The following is a 21,426-nucleotide window of genomic DNA, read 5'->3' on the forward strand; positions in this document are numbered from 1 at the left end:
CATGTGGACAGCTTCAGCTCTTAGTACTTTTATTACTTAGGCTGTGGCAGACAAAGTGTCTACTTTCTGACCCCCTAAGCTAATGTTCTTTCCGACATGGTAGGAAAGGTGACTTATGGAATAGTTACGAAAATACTTTTACAAGAATATTAGGAATGATTAAAACTTATGGGATGCAGCAAAGGCGGTGCTCAGAGGGAAATTTATGGCTGTAAATGCCTACATTAAAAAAAGAGAAAGATATTAAATTAATACCCTAACCTAACACCTTGAGGAGCTAGAAAAAGAAGAGCAAATTAAACTCCAAGCTAGCAGAAGGAAGGAAATAATAAAGGTTAGAGTGGAGAGACATAAAATAGAGAATAGAATAACAATAGAAAAAAAGCAATGAAACCAGAAGTATTTTCCTTGAAAATACCAGCAAATTGACAGATCCAGTGTCGAAGTCCAGGCTCAGAGGCAGATCCGGAGGCCAAGGTGAGCAGAGGTGCCTTGAGTTGGAGTTGCTGCTGAGGCCGGGATCTGTTCCTGAGGATTGGTGAGGGTGAACAGGGCATAATCATGGTAGATTTTTCTCAAGTATTTTTTCCAGTCTGTTTGGAACTGGGAAGTGAGGATTTTAATTTCAGGATTACATAGACAGGAAAAACCACAATTTTATTCAGATTACAGGTTGGAAAAGTCATTACTAACGTTCCTATCATCAGATTTAATGTTGAGACGGTAACTTACAAAAGCCATACAGGGCTGGGCGCAGTGGTTTATGCCTGTAATCCCAGTACTTTAGCAGGCCGATGCAGGCAGATCACCTGAGGTCAGGAGTTTGAGACCAGCCTGGCCAGCATGGTGAAACCTCGTCTCTACTAAAAATGCAAAAATTAGCCAGGCATGGTGGCTGGTGCCTGCACTCCCAGCTACTCAGGAGGCTGAGGCAGGAGAATTGCTTGAACCCAGGAGGCAGGGGTTGCAGTGAGCTGAGATTGCACCACTGCACTCCAGCCTGGGCAACAAGAGCGAAACTCCATCTTAAAAACAAAACCAACAAAGAAAACATACAGAATTCCAAGTCCGGGATTTAGGAGGACAGCCATACTGAAGATGTTATTATTCAAGCACAGATGCTGTGGAGCAGACAGTTGTGACCGAGACCGAATTGGCATTTCCAAGTCAGTGTTAGTTTCCATGTTGATGGAGAGCTGAGAAAAGCCATTTTAATGGCATTTGCAAATAAGCAGGACATGGAACAGGCCATGACTCCCTCAGAGATGCACATTCACTTGGGTTATCTGCCTCGAAGGACAGAAAATGGCAAATATTCAAAACTTCAGCAACCAGAGGCACTGGCCTTCATGAGACAACGGAATGGTTAGTTGAAACATTAAAGAGCAAACAACAGTACAGTCACTTCTGCTCCTCTGAAATGAAGACGGCTTCACATATCCCTTTGGAAACAGTCAAGTGTGCTTCTCATGACTAAAGGTTAAAGCTGTAAGACTGTTGGCATTTACTGAACTGACTGTGACATTTGTAATAAATATAAAAAATAGATATTTAGTTGAAAGGGTAATTCATCTTGATTGAGCCAATTGTGTTGTATGTTGTAGGACATGCTGCTTCCCTGCTTTCTTAATGTTAAGTACATGTTCCATTTGTATGGGATTTTTATTCAAATAGTCCTATTAAAGTATGCACTTTTGTTGGAAAAAACAAATCCTATTTTTTGAACTAATGGTTGCATCTTGTTTGTATAAACACTAGTCAATATCTTAACTCTTTTTTTTTTTCCTAAAATGAATTTGCAACGATGGGACTAAATAGAATAGACTAGGAAGTAGTGTGGGTAGCATAGTCTTCATTTTCTTAACTGACCACTTTATATTAAGCTGTTTTGTTTAAAAGCTTTTGGATGTAGGCCTGACATTGAGATCATCATTTTAGTGGTTAACTTTACTGACTTATCTGCAGCTAACATCGTACTCCATGGTGAAAGACTGAAATTATCCCTCCTAAGTTAAAAGAACAAGACAAGGATGCCTGCTGCTATGTATGAATGCTTGTGTCCTGCCAAAATTTTTATGCTGAAGCCCAAACCCCCAATATGATATTATTTAGAGTTGGTGCCTTTGGTAATTAGGTTTAGATGAGGTCATGAGGGTGGAATCCTCGTGTGGGATTAGTGCCCTCCTAAGAGGAAACCAGAGAGCTTCTCTCTCTCTCTGTAGTGTCCTTGATGTCAGGACCTAGGAAGAAGATCATTTGCAAACCAGAAAGAAGGCCCTTACCAGAACCTGACCATCTGGCACTTTGATCTCTGACTTCCAGCCTCCGGAACTTCAAGAAATAAATGTCTGCTATTTAAGCCACCCAGCCTATGGTATTCTGTTATAGCAGCCTGAGCTAACTAAGATACCCACTTTCACCACTGCTATTCAACATTGCACTAGAAGCTCTAGCCATTGCAACTGGACAAGCAAAATAAATAAAAGAATCCAGATTGGATGATTCTTCTATATATAGAAAAATCCCAAAGAGCCCACAGAAAGCTATTAGAGCTAATTAATCAGCAAAGTTTGCAGGATACAGATCAACACACAAAAATCAGTTGTGTTTCTGTACACCTTCAGTGAACAATCTGAAAGGAAATTAAGAAGGCAGTTCATTTTACAGTAGCATCTAAAATAATAAAATACCTCAGAATAACTTTAACCAAGAAAGTTAAAGACTTGTACACTGACAACTTAAAAAAATTGCCAAAAGAAATTAAAGAAGATCTAAATAAGTGGGAAGACATCCTGTACTCATGGATAGGAAGACTAAATATTAGGATGTCAATACTACCTGAAATGATCTACAGATTGAATATTATACCTATCAAAATTCCAGTAGCCTTGTTTTGCAGAAACAGAAAACTGATCCTTAAGTTCATATGCAATTGCAAGATACCTCAAATAACCAAACAACCTTGAAAAAGAAGAATAAAGTTGGAGGACTGACACCTCTCAATTTCAAACATACTACAAAGCTACAGTAATCAAAACAATGTGTCACAGGCATGAGGATGGACATATAGAGCAATGGAATAGAATTGAGAATCAAGAAAAACCCATACATCTATGTCCAGTTGGGTTTTGGCAAGGATGCCAAGTCCATTTAATGGGGGAAAGGACAGACTCTTCAACAAATGGGGCTGGGACAACTAGATTTCCACATGCAAAAGAATGAAGTTGGACCCATACCCCACACCATGTACAAAATTGACTCCAGATGGATCAACCTATGCTTTCCCAAGCACAAGGTTTTGTCAATATCAGAAAGGACAATTAAGGTGAAAATTATTCTATTTTAAAGGGGTAGAGTGCTTGAGGAAGAACACCTTTTTGTGCATGTGTAGTTTATTCCTTCTACAAATATTTATTGGACAACAGTGTTGTGACAGTATTCTGTGCAGGCCACTGGAGATACAGTGGTGGAAAAAACTAAACTTGTTCCCAGTTTTAATGGAATTTCCAGTCTAGATTGGGAGATAAACATTAAGAGAGTAATTCCACTAGTGCAGAATTATGATACATATTATGCAAGAAAGTATATATGCTCTGGGGGCTTGTAATGAGGGAATATAAGTTGGTCTCCAGGATGCTCTCCGAGGAGGGGGAAATTGCACTGAGCACAAAGGATGGGTAGGAGTTAACAGGGTGAAGATGGAAGGATGTAGCCAGCTCCTGAGGTATCCAGGGTTTTTGCCTTTTCACAGATGGCAGTGGGTGTATAAATGGACTCCATTTTTTCTTTGTTTCTGACTTTTTGGCTGCAATGCCAAGTGGCTGTTTTCTGTCTGTGTGTTCTGTCTGTCTCCCAGAATCTCCAAAGTGTTCTGTGCATGGATGGTATTTAATAAATGGACATTCACTGGTAGAAAGTATTTGAGAGTCTATTAGAAGTTAAATTTGTTTCAAGGCAATAAAATTCTAAGGCATTTAAGAGTTTTCTCTGTTTAAATTTTTAAACAAAATGTCTTATTTTTTAACATCCTACTAAATAATGACATTATTAGGCAGCTACTTTTAGATAAAATGTGATAAATAATACTTTCTTCATAAATTCTGCTCTAAGAATCTGTTTATATTTTGATTTAAAATAGAAGTCTTTTATGTAATTTAAAACCTCATTTTGAATGGAAGTGATATGAATAGTTTATGCAATTTCTGCCAAGGAATTAATATGGACTTTGTATAAACCACTGTCATTTATAATCAAAATGCTTTTAACTTACATTGATGTTGGCATTAACAAGTATTGCTAGATTGGTAGCATAGAAGGAAATTGCATTTAGACTTACTAGGAGCTCATTGATGCCTGAGGTTTTATAATGCTTTCTTTGGGCCATTTAACTGCTGGCAACTTTAATTCACATGATTCATAATGCTGGAAATTTAAATTCACCCTTAACTGAAAAATGAAGTTACTTAAATTCTTTAAATGCTAACCTTTGGAAAAATATCTGAAAAATAAAGGCACATATGATTTTGATGGCCCACTGCCAAAAGATTATCATTTACATAAATATCTCTTTCAGCAGAAGAGTTTAATGTATTGAGCTCAGAAGGTTAGAATAGAGACTTCAATCTGGAAGCCAGCAGTAGCCTGTTGGCTTGTGAACAGCAGCATTGTTCATCATACTGAGAACACTGTTGCATTCAGGCAGAAGCAGAGCTGGCATTAAAATGCAGTTAATTTGTTTCATGTGACTTGTCAGCTGTGTGTTTTTATCTAAATCTTTCTAGCTTCTCTTTTTAGTATTTTGTGTTCAACTCCTGAAATAGATGAACTACCTATTTAACTGTTTAAGCTCTGATTTTATCACCACTTGCAACCATTCTCCAGGTTTTCCATTTCATTTTAAATATGTTTAATAATCAGTTTGAACACGATTTTAATGTATTAAAAGTGATCCCATCTCAGAGGGCTTTTCTGTCTTGTGCATGTGTCTGTGTCTGTAAAAGGGACTTTCTGAAATTAATTAAGATAAAATTGCTACCCTTATTTTCTCCCCAGCACCCTATTCTCTTCTTGTTTGCTAATTGTGTTCTCTGGGTTTTTCCCTTAGATGACTTTCAATATTTGGCTACTAGCCAAGTATTGGGTCTGAGCAGTAAAGTGCTAGTCCCAAAGAAATGATATAACTGTTACTAACATTAGAATAAGGTTCCCATTTCACTTTTTAAAGGGCGTGAAAATCTTACTGCTCCTCTGCAACTGTGCTCACTTAGTATAATCTAACAGTTAATATTCTTGTTTAATTGGAAAGATATATCCAGTGATTTTTAAACAACTTTTTGAGGTGTAATTGACATACAATAAACTGCCATATTTAAATTGACCAATCTCACAAGTTTGATAAATGTATATACCTACAAAGTCATTACCACAATCAAGAGAGTAAATGTTTCCATCAGTTCCAAAGTTTTCCACCTCTTCCTTTGATACGCTCCCTTGTCTCCCTCCTGCCTCACATTCCTAACTTCACAGCAAACCTTGGTCTGCATTGATACTTTAGATTGGTTTGCATTTTCTAGTTTTATACAAATGAAAACATACTGCTGTACACTCTTTATTGGCTGGATTAATTTATTGAGAGATTCATCCATGTTCTTTGTATCAGTAGTTCATTTTTTTTTTTTTTTGGCTGAGTAGTATTCCATTGTGTGGATATATCACCATTTATTTATCCTTCCATCTGTTAGTGGACATTTGATTTGTTTCTAGTTTTCTCATCTACCTCTTGTCTTTTAACTTCTCTTTCTTTTTCTTCCCTTTATCCCTTGGTGATGCGTTCTTGCTTACCGCCTTAGATCAGGAATTGTCAACATTTGACCATTTTTGACCCACAAAAACTACAGTTTCATACAGTAGTGTTTAATGTGTTTTTAAATGAATATTACTTATTTTTACATTCAAGAGTCTCTGCATGATACATAATTGTTTACATATTGCTTGAACTCAGTTATACAAAACATTCTGCATTATAAAAGACTAAGTGACATATTATATTAGGAGGTATTGTGTCTGATTGGTTAAAGTATGTTTTTTCCTGTCTGTTTTTCTGTCTTATGTATATACATATATAGTAAGCATATATTACTTTTACAATAGGAAACAAAACCCTTTGTAAAAAAGGAAAAACTTATGCTTTTTTTTTAATTTGTGTAATTTATTTATAAGTTCTTCATTTCTTGTTTTCTTTGCAAAGGAAAAACTGTGGTATTCTATTTAAAACATGGGTTTCAGAACCAGTCAGATTCGCTTTCCTAGTTGTGTGACTTTGGGCCATCTGTTTAATCTGTCTGAGGCCACTGTCCTCATCTGTAAAGCGATAACTCAATGAATCTTCATTGAGGGGTGACCCTTAGCCAGCTTAGGTGACCCTGAGCATATGATGCACCTGTGCATGTGCGGCTTTCCTTCTGTTTCCCCACCCAAGTCCTGCCATGGCCAAAGGCAGTAGAATTCTGGCCGTACTCATTGTTACCTTTTTTTGTAACCATACTACTTTTTTGAGTTTCTTTCTCTTTTATTAAAAAAAAAAAATTTTTAGGCTGGATGAGGTGGCTCATGCCTGTAATCCCAATAGGGAGGCCAAGGTGAATGGAATGCTTGAGCCCAGGTGTTCAAGAGCCTCCTGGGCAACATGGCGAAATCTCGTCTGTATAGAAAAATACAAAAATTAGCCAGGCATGGTGGCATGAGCCTGTAGTCTTAGCTACCCCGGAGGCTGAGGTGGGAGGAAAGCTTGAGCCGGGAGGCAGAGGTTGCAATGAGCCAAGATTGCACCACTGCACTCCAGCCTGGGTGGCAGAACAAGATTCTGTCTCAAAAAAAAAAAAAAAAAACAACTAAAAACTAAAAATAGATTTTTTGGCTGGGCATGGTGGCTCACATCTGTAATTCCAGCACTTTGGGAGACCGAGGTGGGTGGATCACCTTAGATCAGGAGTTTGAGACTAGCCTGGCCAACATGGTGAAACCCCGTCTCTACTAATAATACAAAAATTAGCTGGGCATGGTAGCGCACACCTGTAACCCCAGCCACTAGGAAGGCTGAGGCAGGAGAATTGCTTGAACCTGGAGGCAGAGGTTGCAGTGAGCCGATGTGTAATTAGACCAAATCCATCAGACCAAGATGTGTAACTGTTGTATAAGTAACTTAAGGTGACATGCAGAATTTACCTTTCTAATAGTGACATTAATAACCTTTTTCATTGATTTCTTATTTGAAGAATATCAAAGAATATTCCAACAACTAAGGATGTTGAGCCACTTCTTGAAATTGATGGAGATATAAGAAATTTTGAAGTGTTTTTATCTTCAAGGACCCCAGTTCTTGTGGCTCGAGATGTAAAAGTCTTTTTGCCATGCACTGTAAACCTAGATCCCAAACTACGGGAAATTATTGCAGGTGGGTATTAGTAGTAAATTTAATTTTTCATCTAAAATTCTAAGAATTTTTCATGTTTCTAACTTATTTGTGTACATTCCTCCTGCTCTGTGAAAAACCAAGAGGTATTGAACTAAGCACTACACAGAAAAATTAATGAAATTAAAGATTAGGAGTCTTGGCATCCTTTTGAGAATGTTAAGAAAATCCTGTTAGTATTTGTGGAACTCATGAGCTTTATTATGATCCCTGTCCCCACCCCTCCCGCCCCCGCCCAAGTCCTTCCTTTGGAACTTTGGAATTGGATTTCTTTTAACCTACAGTCATGACTTCATGATATCCATCCATTGTAATTTGCTTGTCACCAGTCTTCGGTTCTTAACAGGGATCTCTATCCAGAGAAGTAAGAAAATCTTTATATTACTTTTCAGATATTAACTTAAATCTGGGGACTAGAGCTTCCGGGTAGTGACATCAAGGCTTTGGAATAAATGAAGTTCTGGAGGTACCACTCTATGCACATGCACACACATAAAACCTTCATTGAAACAGTCTTTTGTATGACATGGCTCTGCTGACCTGCCTTTGAGTTTTCCAGGAACTGTGAAGAGATCGCCTTAAACTACTTCTGTATTCTATTTTCTAGGTACCTGTTACAAGGCTGATGTCAAAGGGTATTACATGGCTGTGGAATTTGTTGTTGTTCAGAGGTGGATGAGTCTCATAATTTGCAAACCCACAGTCTTTGCTAACATTATATGTGTTAATACCCAACAAATATGAGTTATTAATACTTGATAGCGTTATGAATAAAAATAATTGTTAGAATATCTTAAATCCTTTAAGAGTTAGAGAAGAGTCAATAGTTCCAATAACTGAAGAGAAGAATCCAGATATTGGTGACTTCGAATGGTGGAAAAGCTTTTATGCAAAGTAGCTGGGCATTTCTCACTAAAAGGCCTGTAAATTTTCAAGATTTTCTGTCTTCTTTTTTAATCTAGTTGGAATCGGTGGCAAGAGTGATAAAGTCATGTTTCTGCCTAGTAACTAAAGAAGAATGTGATAATTGGACTGATTCCTAATGTCCTGTTTTCTCTTGCCTTCTGGGGTCTGATTGAATCTTTCAGATGTTCGTGCTGCCAGAGAGCAGATCAGTATCGGAGGACTGGCATACCCCCCGCTCCCTCTACATGAGGGTCCTCCTAGGGCGCCATCAGGGTACAGCCAGCCCCCATCCGTGTGCTCTTCCACGTCCTTCAATGGGCCCTTCGCAGGTGGAGTGGTGTCACCACAGCCTCACAGCAGCTATTACAGCGGCATGACGGGCCCTCAGCATCCCTTCTACAACAGGGTAAGGAAGTTGGAGGCAGCCTTATTTTTAAGAATTTGTTCCAGGGAAACCTCAGTTTTCTGCTTGTGGATTCTGTTATGGTTTTAAAACTGTACTTTGGCTTTAGCATAGGAAAAATGTAAAGTTTGAATGTAAAATATAGGAGTTTTTGGAAATAAAAATAATTTAGAATTTTAATGTGTTGTAGGTCTCAAGAGAGTCTGAATATTAGATTTTTTTTTCTTTTATTTAGTTTCTTGATAAGTAAATGGACTCCACAGCGTCAGCAGTGACTGTCCTGTGCTTCAAAGGAATCTGTTTCTTTGTTTATAAACAAATGTTCTATTTGTTATAGCTTGTATAATAGTTTATATTGGCATTTAAAACAATAATAAACTTAAATTCCTATAGTAGTTTAGTAAACCTATACTTAATATGCTTTTGTCTTTTAAATGTGAGATAATAATGGGAAAGTACTGCTATGGAACTCAGATGTTTTTCCAAATAATAGCACTGTAGCCCATTTTTGGAGTCTTATGTCAAGTTATCTTCAGTCATCTACAATTTTTTAGTTAATAGGATAATTTCCTAGATGAAAAGATGAAATGCAACTAATTATCAGTAGTATTCAGGCCCTGTCAAGTTTAGTAGGCCCAAGCTATATTCTCACTTTAATGACCTCAAACACTAATATTTCCTGTAGGAAAATGGAGCATGAACCTGGGGTTACACTTTCTGGAACTGTTCTCTTAAGGTGCATTGCAATTTCTTATTTTTGCTATCTCCCTCTTTAGTCTAATTCGAGAAAACATAGGACCTAGTGCCTAAACTGCCTGTGCCTAAACTCCCTGTGTAAATATATTTCATATGAGCTGGGAAGAAAGAGAATTTAGGATAAATGTAACAAAGAAAGGATTCTAGAATTTAAACTTTCAGTTTTTGAAAAATGTTGGCCATATAAGTAATTAGGTACTGTTTAAAGAGGCCCAAGAAATGTTATTCCATTTTTCTATTTGGACAAGGAGACAAAGGTGGAATACTAGCATTTTATCATGTATTCCATCTTTTAAAATTTAACTGTGTGGTAGGCAGTGTGAAATGCAGGTTTTTATTTACCAGTCTTAAAATCTGCTGTGTGAGTTTACATAAAATAGTTCCGTTGATACCAACTGAAAATTTGAAACTGAGAAGCTTATTTTAAAAAATGAAAGATTACCTTACCGTCTAGCCTGAAATACTATGTTCACTAATTTCGTGAATAACAATAATGTAATCATGCTTTTTAATAGTATTTTATCACTTTTAAAAACATTTACAGTTTTCTCTTGTTTTTAAATCTAGCTACTTTTCGCTGTAGTTATTTGAGATTTTTTAGTGTTAAAAGCAGAATAATTCTTCTAAGCTGGCAGGAGTAAAAAGGGTGGGGAAGGTTTCACCTCAGTGTAACAAAACCTTATGAACTGCAGTCTTTATGTTTAGCCTGTATGATTTGATATCTTCTGTTTATATGAAGCTGGTTACAAATGTATGCCATTGTTATAAATCTCACATAAACAGTGGATTCCCCACCTGTTTTTTTAAAAATATGCTTGCTTATTTAGGTTATAAACTCTAGAGTGTAAACTAGAGGTGAACTCCAGGAACTTGTAATAACATTATTCTTGGAATTTGTGCCATGGTGTTTTCATATATTCCAGACTTTTTGGTCTTATTTAGGCTAATCTTTTTTATTGGTAAGGAATAGTATTAAGATTCCAGTCTGCTTCTTTTAAAAAGATTATGAGTTAATATTGGTTAAACTGCTTAGAACCTGACAGATGGTAAGCTTGTAAACATATTAAATATAGAGAGAAACTCGTGTCAAACTGTAAAGTGCAAAACTTTAGTTGCTCATTTTTCTAAAAAAAGCTTATATGAAATGACCAATATAAAAATGTAAGTAATATTTCTTGTTTGAGTTTAGTATCTTATGGAATATGAGTGAGGCTTTTTTTTTACTTTGTTTTGTCATTTGTATTAAAGTTTTGGAGTTGTATGTTATTGGTTTCATTTGAAAAATCTCATTACATTTTCATTTCTGTAATTGTTTACCCCTTTTTTGTTACGTGTTTTTCCATAGCCATTCTTTGCCCCATATCTTTACACGCCAAGGTATTACCCTGGCGGCTCCCAACATCTCATCTCACGTCCATCAGTAAAAACGAGTTTGCCCAGAGATCAGAACAATGGCCTAGTAAGTATATAAAAGGGTAATGAAAATATTAATTTAATAATAAACATAGATAGCATTTGAGGTTTGGTTATTTCCTTTACATAGTAAAAGAGTACAACTGATTTCATACATAGTTTTAAGAAACATAACCTATTACTAACATAAAATGTATTTATTTTCATTTCTGGTAAATATCTATGGAAGGAAAATGACTAGCAGTCTTAGCGAAGAAATGTTGACTTGTTTATAGCCAGAAATTTCTGGCTTGTAATATAGTGTTTGCTACCAAAACTTTTAAAACTAAGCCTTTACATTTGGTAATTTCTAATATCTTCTTAAAGAACATGTGTATACAGTACCTTTATAGTATGTAAATATTAGCACCATGATATAAAAAATAGAGGATGTATTGAAGGAAGAACATTTCAATCAAATGGCAGGAATTAAACAAGATAAGGGAAATTCTTCCAATGAACTATTGAATCTAATAAAAGACATTTGTGCCCAAAATATTAGAGGCTCCTGATGATAAAAGTAATAGTTTAAAAAAAGAAACTCTCTATTAATATGTTTTTATAAATCAGGAGGCAAAAACATAAACTGTTGAGTTTCAGTGTTGTGTGTTATTTTACCATCATGTTCATTTGTCTTCACAGTTTGGCTCCCCCTTTCCCCTTTTCACCCACACTCTCCTATTTTGTGTTGTTAGGAAGTTATCAAGGAGGATGCTGCTGAGGGGCTTTCTTCACCCACAGACTCCTCGAGGGTAATGGAGTAGTCCTGTGGTGTGGATCGCTGGCATCTCATTGCTTCTGCCTCAGTAATGACTGTCTTAATTGTGATGATAGCAGCTCACTAACTCTGCATTTGTGGTGTGATGAGCAGCTAGTATAGAGTAGCTGAATGCTAATAATTATGGTTCATGAATTAATTAAAAAGCGGATGTTTAACTTCACCCATTATTTCCTCCTGCTTTTCCCCTTTTTCAATACATGGGATGGGGTTTTTTTTTATTCTTCAATAAGGAAGGGCTTTTTCTATCAGCCGTCAGGGGTGTTCAGTTGGTAGTATTTGCTCCTCAGTGTGAGCTCTATCTTTGCCTTTGACTGTTTTTGTTAAGCCTGTGGTTGCTATTACACATGTGGAATATTTTAGAAAAGTATCCAGTATCACCCTTGAGACTACAAAAAGACACATGAGCTAGATGGTCTAGACTAAAAATGCATCTTTAGTAACTCAATCTAGATGTCTACATTTAGTTAAGTCTTAGTCTGAGTTTTAGTGCAGTACTATAATACTTTTCTTTGCCTATATATTTGTTAAAATAAATTTTCCAGATAAACAGATCGTTCAGCATGTAAAAGAAATTATTTATTTATTTATTTATTTATGTTTTTGCCAACACCTTAAGGTAGGTTTCTTTAAAAAAAAACAAAAAGAAAAAAACAAAAAACAAACAAACAAAAAAACCTTGTAGAGGGAATCACTTCATAAATTACTATGTAAGTGGCCGGGCGCAGTGGTTCACACCTGTAATCCCAGCACTTTGGGAGGCCGAGGTGGGCGGATCACTTGAAGTCAGGAGTTCAAGACCAGCCTGGCCAACATGGTAAAACCCTGTCTCTACTAAAAAAAATACGAGAATTAGCCAGGTGTGGTGGTAGGCACCTGTAATCCCAGCTACTTGGGAGGCCGAGGCAGGAGAATTGCTTGAGCCTGGGAGGTGGAGGTTGCAGTGAGCCGAGATCACACTGCTGCACTCCAGCCTCAGTCTCAAAAAAAAAAAATTACTATATAAGACTTCGTACTTAATAAGAAATAAGTTTGTGATGAGCTTTAAAATCTTCATTTAGAGCCTGGGCGACAGAGCAAGACTCCGTCTCAAAAAAAAAAAAGAACCCAGTTTGTATTTTAACTTTGATTGTTTTATTTACAGACTATGTTACACCCATGTAATATGGTCAATTTAGCCTATAGCTGTGTTGAAATGTGGCATAGCAGTTAGAGTTAACATGGTGAAATATTACTAAGTTTATCTGTAATTTTTAACTTAAAACTTGCATTTTGGCAGGCAATAGGTTGTTTTTCTTTTGACGGAGTTTTGCTCTTTCGCTCAGGCTGGAGTGCAGTGGCGCCATCTCAGCTCACTGCAACCTCAGCCTTCCGGTTTCAAGCGATTCTCCTGCCTCAGCCTCCTGAGTAGCTGGGATTACAGGCTCCCACCACCATGCCTGGCTAATTTTTGTATTTTTGTAGTAGCGATGGGGTTTCATCATGTTGGCCAGGCTGGTCTCGAACTCCTGACCTTGTGATCTGCCCGTCTTGGCCTCCCAAAGTGCTGGGATTACAGGTGTGAGCCACCGTGCCTGGCCAGCAATAGTTTTTTAACTTTAATTTCCTTTGAGTTAATGTTAATAGGAGAGAAAAAGAGAACCATTGTGGTGCTTTCATTGAGAGGTTGATGATTATTTTAAAGTCAACATTTCAGTTGAAGTGTTTCAGTGACTTCAGTTATCCACAGTAAACCACAATAATTCTCTTTAGTGCTTACGGGATCTTTAATCCATGGGTCATCATCACTATATGCAAGAATGACCTTTAGTTCAGTCAGAGAGCCTTTAACATACAGATTATTGCATGCAATTCAATTCTCTAAGCTAAAATTCCTGAGCAAAATTTTGAAGAAAATCAGATACTGTGAAGAAGTTAATGGCCTTAATGACACAGACACGCTGACATAGTAGCTATTCCCATGCTCAAGAACGTAGACAAATACATGTCATTAAAAGGTGTCTGTAGTTTCTTTTAGGGACCAGTAAAGGAGCATTAGGCAAATTTTGAAATGAGTTTTTGGAGAAGGGGAAATCATGTGATTCTTGAGATGTGTTTAGAAGCTCAACAGAGGTGCTCTGCATATATTAGTGACTTTGTCTAGTAGAATAACCATATCATTTGCTTTTATTTTACTATGAAAAGATCATTTTATGATTAGCATAACAAATAATAGATGCTTACTAAGCTTCCTTTGCTTTTAAGAAATTAACAACAACAATAGAATGTAAAATTTGTTTTGTCGAAGCCTAGAAAAAGTAAGTAGTCACTTAGTTCAATGCCAAATTGAAAGCTGTGGTGGAAGGTAAAGAATCAGAACGTGGGATCATTGCCAGAACTTTGTAGCTGGACCAACAGAGAGTGTCTAGCAGAAAAGTATGTAGCCCATCGAGCTCCGCAGCAGAAAACTCTGTGTTTCTGGACAATGGGATTTCCCATTGGTCCCATCTCTGCTCGGTCAGCTGTCTCTATACAAAGCCTGTAGAAGAGTCAAGAACTACACAAACGTTTTTGGACAAATTGTCATGTCACAAGGTAATGTGTTAAAAAAGCCAGGCCATAAGGGGTTAACCAGCTATGGTCTTTTCAAAATAGAGGTGATCCCATATATATATATTTATTTATTTATTTTGCCGTGAGGAACATCTGAATCACCTTTATAAATTAGATCCTTATAAAAATCATTGAGTTTTCTCACATTAAGGAACACTGTAGTGCTTATAGCTTGTGATGTCCAGGGAGGGACTTGTCAGACAAATTATAGATATATCCAAGTGTTTCACAGAAGTGAGGATTTATATAAATTAATAATATATAATATAAATAATATATATTATAAAATAATTATATTAATATATAACATATTTATATTATAAAATATATAACTATATTAATGATATAGTTATATAAAATATGTTAATATAAAATATATTGATATATTAATAATATAAATCCTCACTTCTGTGAAACACTTGGATATATCTATAAGCCTCCATGTTAGCTTTTTAAAATAATTGTATAATAGAGAAAAAATATATGCCAAATCTTGTGAAACCAGGTTAAAAAATTAGTACTATATGCAAGACATGCTTCCCAGAATATTAGGGCTAGAAAGGAACAGTGTTTTTCAAACTTCCAAAGCATAGACGCTTTTAGAAATGAACTCTTAATCAAAACTCCAGTTTGTAAAACCAATAAAAGCAGAATCCTGGCACCCACGTTACACATGCCTTTCCTCTTGAGGGTCCCCCAGGAGTGCTAGTCTCCACATGGCACAGATAGAACGTGTGAGACTTACCTGAGGGACACAGGAAGGGGTGCCAGATTTGGAACTAGAGTGCAGGAGACCATGGCGCTCAGCACCATGCTGCTGGCTCTGCCCCATTCGTCCTAAACACGACTTAGTCAGGTATTTGGTCTTTTGAGTTAAACAGACCCTGGTGATGAGCTCTTTGCCTTGGACAGATTACTTTACCCCTCTGATTCTCAGCTTTCTCACCGGGAAAAGCAGACCTGCCTCAGGTCTGATTGAAGGATAGTCAGCCTTAGCATACTTTAAGTACTTCATTATTATTATGACTACTGCTACTACTGCCCAAAGGCCAGAATCCGTGGAGCCTTAAAGACGCAGAACTCAAACTGTTTTTGGTTGAATCATCTTTGTCTCAGTCATGGGAGTGGTGTACAAATACTCCAATCAGTTTAGATTCATGCAGCCTTTTTATCTGTTGATGCTTCTTAGGCCTAAAGGTGTTAATCGGTTTGTTTTCTTAGAATTTAGAGGAATTTCTAGGTTATTTGAATACTTTAGACACTTTAAAATTTTGAAAGCTTTCCAGGGATATTTTCATTGGTGCCTTTACCTTCTTTGAGTCCAGTTCCCACTAGGAAATGGCAGCATTCACATGATTCTGTGACCCCAGAGAAGCGAAGGACCCAGTATTGAGGGCCTATTTCCGGCCAGGTCTCCTCAGTGGCATGTTGTTCTGTCATCTCAAAGAGTTGCTCTCAAAGCTCTGTAGTCTGGCTTAATTTAAGGTATGCTGCTCCTGGTGGTAACTGTGTTTCATTGAAAAGCGCATTTTCAAAGGAGCAATAAAGCATTTCTTCATCCTTTCATTTTTCCCTGAATTATTTTACATTGAATACCACAGATGCTTGTGTGATCAGCGATTAGTTCAACAAATATTTATTGAGTGTAAGAGGCGCTATTCTAGTGGGACACAGCAGTGAACAAAACTGATGAAAATCTTGCCTCATAGAGTGTGGACCTGAAGGCCACCAAGGGAATTATCGGTTTTATGAAGTCATTCTTTCTTGACCTCCTCAGCTACAGGGTTTACTCGTTACCTTTGGACAGCTTCATTTAGATCACTTTTATACCTTGTTGAAAAAGCATGACAATAATTAGCAAAAAGTTTAATCATAAAGAATTTCAGAACTGCAAAGACAGTGTTAACACAGTATCATGATCTCCAGTGTGCTGTTACCTTTACCTTTAGATGTTGATGAAAACTATTGAATGAAGATATTAAAACTGAAAGTCTTGGTTTTCATTAAACAGGATCCAGTCAGTGGAGTGACCAAGTAAAAAGTGCAAACAAGTCCCCATGGGATGGCCCATGCAGTAACCCTGCACTTAGGAAGGCTGAGGCAGGAGGATGACTTGAGCCCACAAGTTCAAGACCAGCCTAGGCAACATAGCAAGACTGTTTCTTTAAAAAAAAAAAAAAAAAAACACAAAAATTAACCAGGCAGGGCATGGTAGTGCACACCTGTAGTCCCCCTAGTTGAGAGACTGAGGTGAAAGGATCAGTTGAGTGCCAGGATCACAGCACTGCACCCCAGCGTGGTGACAGAGCAGACCCTGTCTCAAAAAAAAAGCGGGGCTCACCTGTGGAGAATTTTTATTTTCACCACTGGTTTAGAACTTAAAGCTGTCTTTCATTGTTCAGGAGAAGACGTGGACAAGAAAGTTAAAGGTGCCATAGGTAGGGAGTCAAAGGCGTTTTAGATTGTGTTTAGGCTTCAGGCTCAGGACAGGTACTCCTGTCAGCTCTCAGCGACTTTGCACGTAGCCTCAACCAGCTTTAACACCATTCACACTTTTTAAAGTGTCTTAGAAGTGGATTTGTACTATTCTGTTTGGATTTGGAAAAGTATTTGCTCATTTTTGCCTCTTATTAAAGTATAGTGAAAAATTGTCTTCACTTCCCGCTTGAAAGCCTTTGTGCCAGACTTCAACTCAAGAACACTTTTTTCCTAAACAATTTTCAACTAAATTGATTGGGATATTTTCATAGAAATAATATTACAGTAATGTTATGAAATCCTAGAGTACAGTTAAAAGTTTAAAAACAACAAAATTATGTTCATTGCAGTTGTTTAGTACTTGTGTTTTTATTTTGTTTTGTTTCATTTTGGTTTTCTTGAGACAGAGTCTTGCTCTGTCACCCAGGCTGGAGTACAATGGCACAATCTTGGCTCACTGCAACCTCCGCCTCCTGGATTCAAGTGATTCTCCTGCCTCAGCCTTCCGAGTAGCTGGGACCCAGGCGTGCACCACCACACAATGAAAAATTAGCCCAGCTAATTTTTGTACTTTTAGTAGAAACAGGGTTTAACCATGTTGGCCAGGCTGGTCTTGAACTCCTGACCTCAAGTCATCCACCACTGTGGCCTCCCAAAGTGTTGGGATTACAGGTGTGAGCCACCACACCCTGCCAGTGCTTGTGTTTTTTAAAAGATTGCTCTTAAAATGTAGTGTTATGCCTAATCTGTCAACTTTGACCTAGTATTTCTTAAGTAGCTTGAAGAGTAAGTTATATTTTCCAGTCAGGTTAATAATAATAGCTTTCTTTTGTGTTTTGGATGTCTTGTAGTAAGCTGTAATTTCCTTAGCACTCCTTTTTTGGTATTTTTGCAAATCTCTACAGACAACTTTTTAAAAACCTATTTATAATAAGGTCGATAGTGTAAACTAGAAAACAGGGTTTCCATGAAGTGCTCCAGATATTGAACATGTTAAAAGAAAGACATCAAACATCAGGCTAGCAAAAACCCTGCCATTTAATGTACTAAAACAGTGTTGTAAATCAACTTTGGTACAAATTGCCAGTCATCTCTAGATTATTTTAAGCATTTTAAGAATATTTACTATCAATCTAAGTACAGAAGAATAATTGCCAGCAGTGATTATTTGCTTTGGATTAGAGTTTTTAAAAATCCACCTCACTGAAATGGTTATATTCATCACAGTTTGCAAGGTTTGTCTGTTTCTCGAGCTAGAAGCCTCTTGGGGCCATTCTTATGAAATGGTATTTAGCGCATCTATTATGTGCCACATACCCAAAGAAGCAAAACTCAATTTTGAAAGTGTATTTCTGAACATGACCTATAGTGTGGCTAGATATTTTATGATCATGTGATAGTCTAAGTAACTAAGCCTTCTTATTCAATGTTTTTAAATTAATGTTAAACTTGCATATAGTAGGAATATTGACTTTTCATAGCCAATCTGATGTACCTCATTTTCTTATTAAATGTATGGCTCATGATTTATTCTTCCAATACAAAAAATGTAATTTTTTTAGGAGTATAATTGTAAGATGACCAAGCACATGTGAATGGAATGCAGCTACTTTGGGTGGGGGTGTGTGTGCACGCATGTGTGCTCCTTGCTGTGTGCTATTGTCTGTGGTCCGTTCAGAGTGAGGGGGAAATAGGAGGAATGATGAAGCTCTGCCTCTGTGTATTAGACATTTATAGATGTGCATCAGATGTGTTACTTTATGCTCTTGTCCTTCACTGTGTTTTATTCCTTCCTTAAAGCCGTGTGACTCTGGGTTTAACAAACAGAGACAGGTACAGAAACTCTCAATGAAATCTTACTTTTCTTATTAGACTACTAGAAGCAATCATTGGCAACTTCATGCTGAGCTGTCTATAAATCTGTGCTCATTAAGGTGCTTTCAGTTTATTAGTTGCTTCCAGCCATTGCATGGCACTCATTTCTGGCTAATCAGTTCTGTGCTTATTTAATAAATTTTACCAAAGATGATAATGTGTCAGAGTGTAGTTCTAATCTACTTACAATACATAGTGATATAGTTACCTCAAGGTAATTTCAGTATTTTGATAGCTTTACTTTTACCTGGAGAAATTCTGATCTGTGTAAATTTTGAAGTTTATTTTTAACAGTTTAAACACACTAATATCTTCTGCATTCAGCTTTCTGATTCAGAAAAAATTTTTAACAAATTCTGATGTTAAAATCAATATGCTAAAATGGTCTGTTCTTGACTCATAACAGATAATTTCAAGTAAGAATGCATGATAAACATTAAAGTATTATTTGAACTAGTCTGTGTATTCTCAAAGTAATATGCTTAGTTTCTAGTAAGAATTTATCTACTGAATTATTGAATATGCTTTTTGCCCTTTCCTTATCATTTTTGCACTCTTTCTCCTCCCTTTTATGAGATTTCCACCCCCAAATTATTATTTTGGTTATAAGATTCATGTGGTTTCAAAATAATTTTCTTATGTATGATTATTTTAGAAAAGGTCTAGCAGGTAATTACCATTTCTTCTTTATTCAAAGAAGCATATTATAACATATTTTCATTAATTGATAATTTAGCTGTTGTATAAAGCCCAACTTATAATAAGAGTCAGACTGTAGTTTTGATGGAATTACAAAGATCTTAATGTCCCTATGTGTCTGTCTTTTCTTAAAAAGCTCTTAAAAGTAATTCAGAGGTAACATATATATTCTACATAATCCTCAATGAAGGATAAAATATGCTTTAAAGTAACTGATAAATTGTAAAAGTTGTAAAAAGATTGTGAAAGTAACATTGGGTGGAACTTTTTGCTTTAAAGGAAAAGGGCAGTATCTTTATTGACATGTCTCTGTTGCTGAATTCTCAGCTTCTCCATGGACATAAAATTCTCCTCAACATTTTACATTTTTCCCTCCAAAGCTGACAGAATTAATTTGATCCATGTCTATTATACTTGTTGTTTTTAGCACAATCAGAAGTAGAGAGATTTGGGGATTTTTGAAATAAATTTTTTACTTTAAAATAATTTTAACCCTAAAGAAAAGATGCAAAAAATGCTATTCTGTCAATGTAAACATCTTTCATAACTGTAGTATAATAATCAAAAGCAAAATTTAAAATTGGCATAATACTATTAACTAAACTATAGACTTTATATGAATTTCACCAGCTTTTCCACAAATGTCATTTTTCTGGTCCAGGATTCAATTCAGTTGCATTTTATTTCTCCTTAGTCTGTTTTAATCTGTGACAGTTTCTTGGTCTTTCCTTATCTTTCATGACCTTAATTAACACTTTTAAGGAATACCGGTTAGTTATTTTGTAGAACGTCCCTCAATTTGGGTTTGTTTGATGTTTCCCCGTGATTACAAGGGGACGGTATATTGCTAGAAAACTGCAGGAGTGATGCTATGCCCTTCCCAGTGCATCCAAGGTTCATGATGTCCGTAAGCCTTCCCACCACTAATGCTAACCTTGGTCACTTGGTTAAGGTGGCATCTGCCAGGTTTCAGCACTGTAAAGTTATATTGTTCCTTCTATAACTAGTGAATATCTTGGAGGAGATACTTTGATACTCTGCAAATATCCCGTTTCTGCTTATACTTTTGCCCATTAATTTTCGCTTCCGTCTGTGGATCATGTGTGCACTCACTGTTACTATGTTTGCCTAATGGTCATTTTCTGCTTTCCTCTTCTACATTTATTAATTGGAATTCTGTAAAGAAAAGCTGTCTCTGCTTCCTAATTAATTCACTTTTTTCAATTATTTAGTTATATTACTATGGACTCATGGATATTTATTTTATCTATGAGGCATAATCCAGTAAGATCATTCTTTATTTTGTTGATTAAACTATTTTTTGTGATTTTTTTGAACAACAAAAAATGTAAACAATTGTAACTGTATCCAGAGCAAGGAGACTGGTTGAGGAATAAAAGCATTTGAAAGATAGAAAAGATAAATATGACTCAGCAATAAGAAGAAATGAAGGACTGGCATGTTATGACATGGTGGACCTTGAAAACATTATGTTAAGTGAAAGAAGTTGGAAAAAGGAAAATAGGAAGTTATAAGACCTGATAAATTACAGTTCTGGTTCAAGTTTACCACTAACTAGCTATTTGTTCTGTGACTTTGAAGTCCTGATTTTGACCAGCCTGATGCACCCTCTAAACCACAATGGACACATCTGTGCTGGGAACATGCATTTATCATTGACCACGGACAAATGGTTTGTTAGTATCCACATTCCGAAAATGTTTTTCTTCTAAATAAATACTAGACTTTTTAATTATTTTGACTTTCCTTTTAAATGAGAACAAATTTTAATAGATGGTATTTACTTTCACATGTGTTAAAAATTAATACTGTTGTTTTGTATTTACATGATGATTTGACAGATGCTAAAGGAAGTTTTAGATCCCTTGGATACAATATGATCAAGATCTGAAAACTTCAGCTCTTGTAACTATTGAGGTAGTCTGTGGAAACACTCAGAGTTGCTTAATTGTCTGGTATAGGTACTTCAAAATTATTTTGTAGGTTTATTTTTTG

The 21,426-nt window shown here is 36.4% G+C and overlaps 1 protein-coding gene across 24 annotated transcripts in view; it reads left to right on the forward strand.

The window, feature by feature from the left end:
* KIDINS220 (kinase D interacting substrate 220) overlaps positions 1 to 21,426 on the forward strand; it is a 116,748-nt gene that overhangs the window by 79,063 nt on the left and 16,259 nt on the right. For 17 of the 24 annotated variants that reach the window (XR_010123155.1, XM_054474658.2, XM_054474657.2 and 14 more), the window contains 3 exons: positions 7,275 to 7,453; positions 8,560 to 8,783; positions 10,882 to 10,995. Coding sequence is in view for 23 of the 24 variants with exons in the window: in XM_054474658.2 (XP_054330633.1) it covers positions 7,275 to 7,453; positions 8,560 to 8,783; positions 10,882 to 10,995 (517 nt within the window). In the remaining variant the exon portion in view is untranslated. The remainder of the gene's footprint in view (positions 1 to 7,274; positions 7,454 to 8,559; positions 8,784 to 10,881; positions 10,996 to 21,426) is intronic. The other 7 variants (XM_054474728.2, XM_054474731.2, XM_054474721.2 and 4 more) reach the window with 1 other exon arrangement.

The sequence above is a fragment of the Pongo pygmaeus genome, chromosome 12 (assembly GCF_028885625.2).
Source record: "Pongo pygmaeus isolate AG05252 chromosome 12, NHGRI_mPonPyg2-v2.0_pri, whole genome shotgun sequence".
Classification (NCBI taxonomy): domain Eukaryota; kingdom Metazoa; phylum Chordata; class Mammalia; order Primates; family Hominidae; genus Pongo; species Pongo pygmaeus.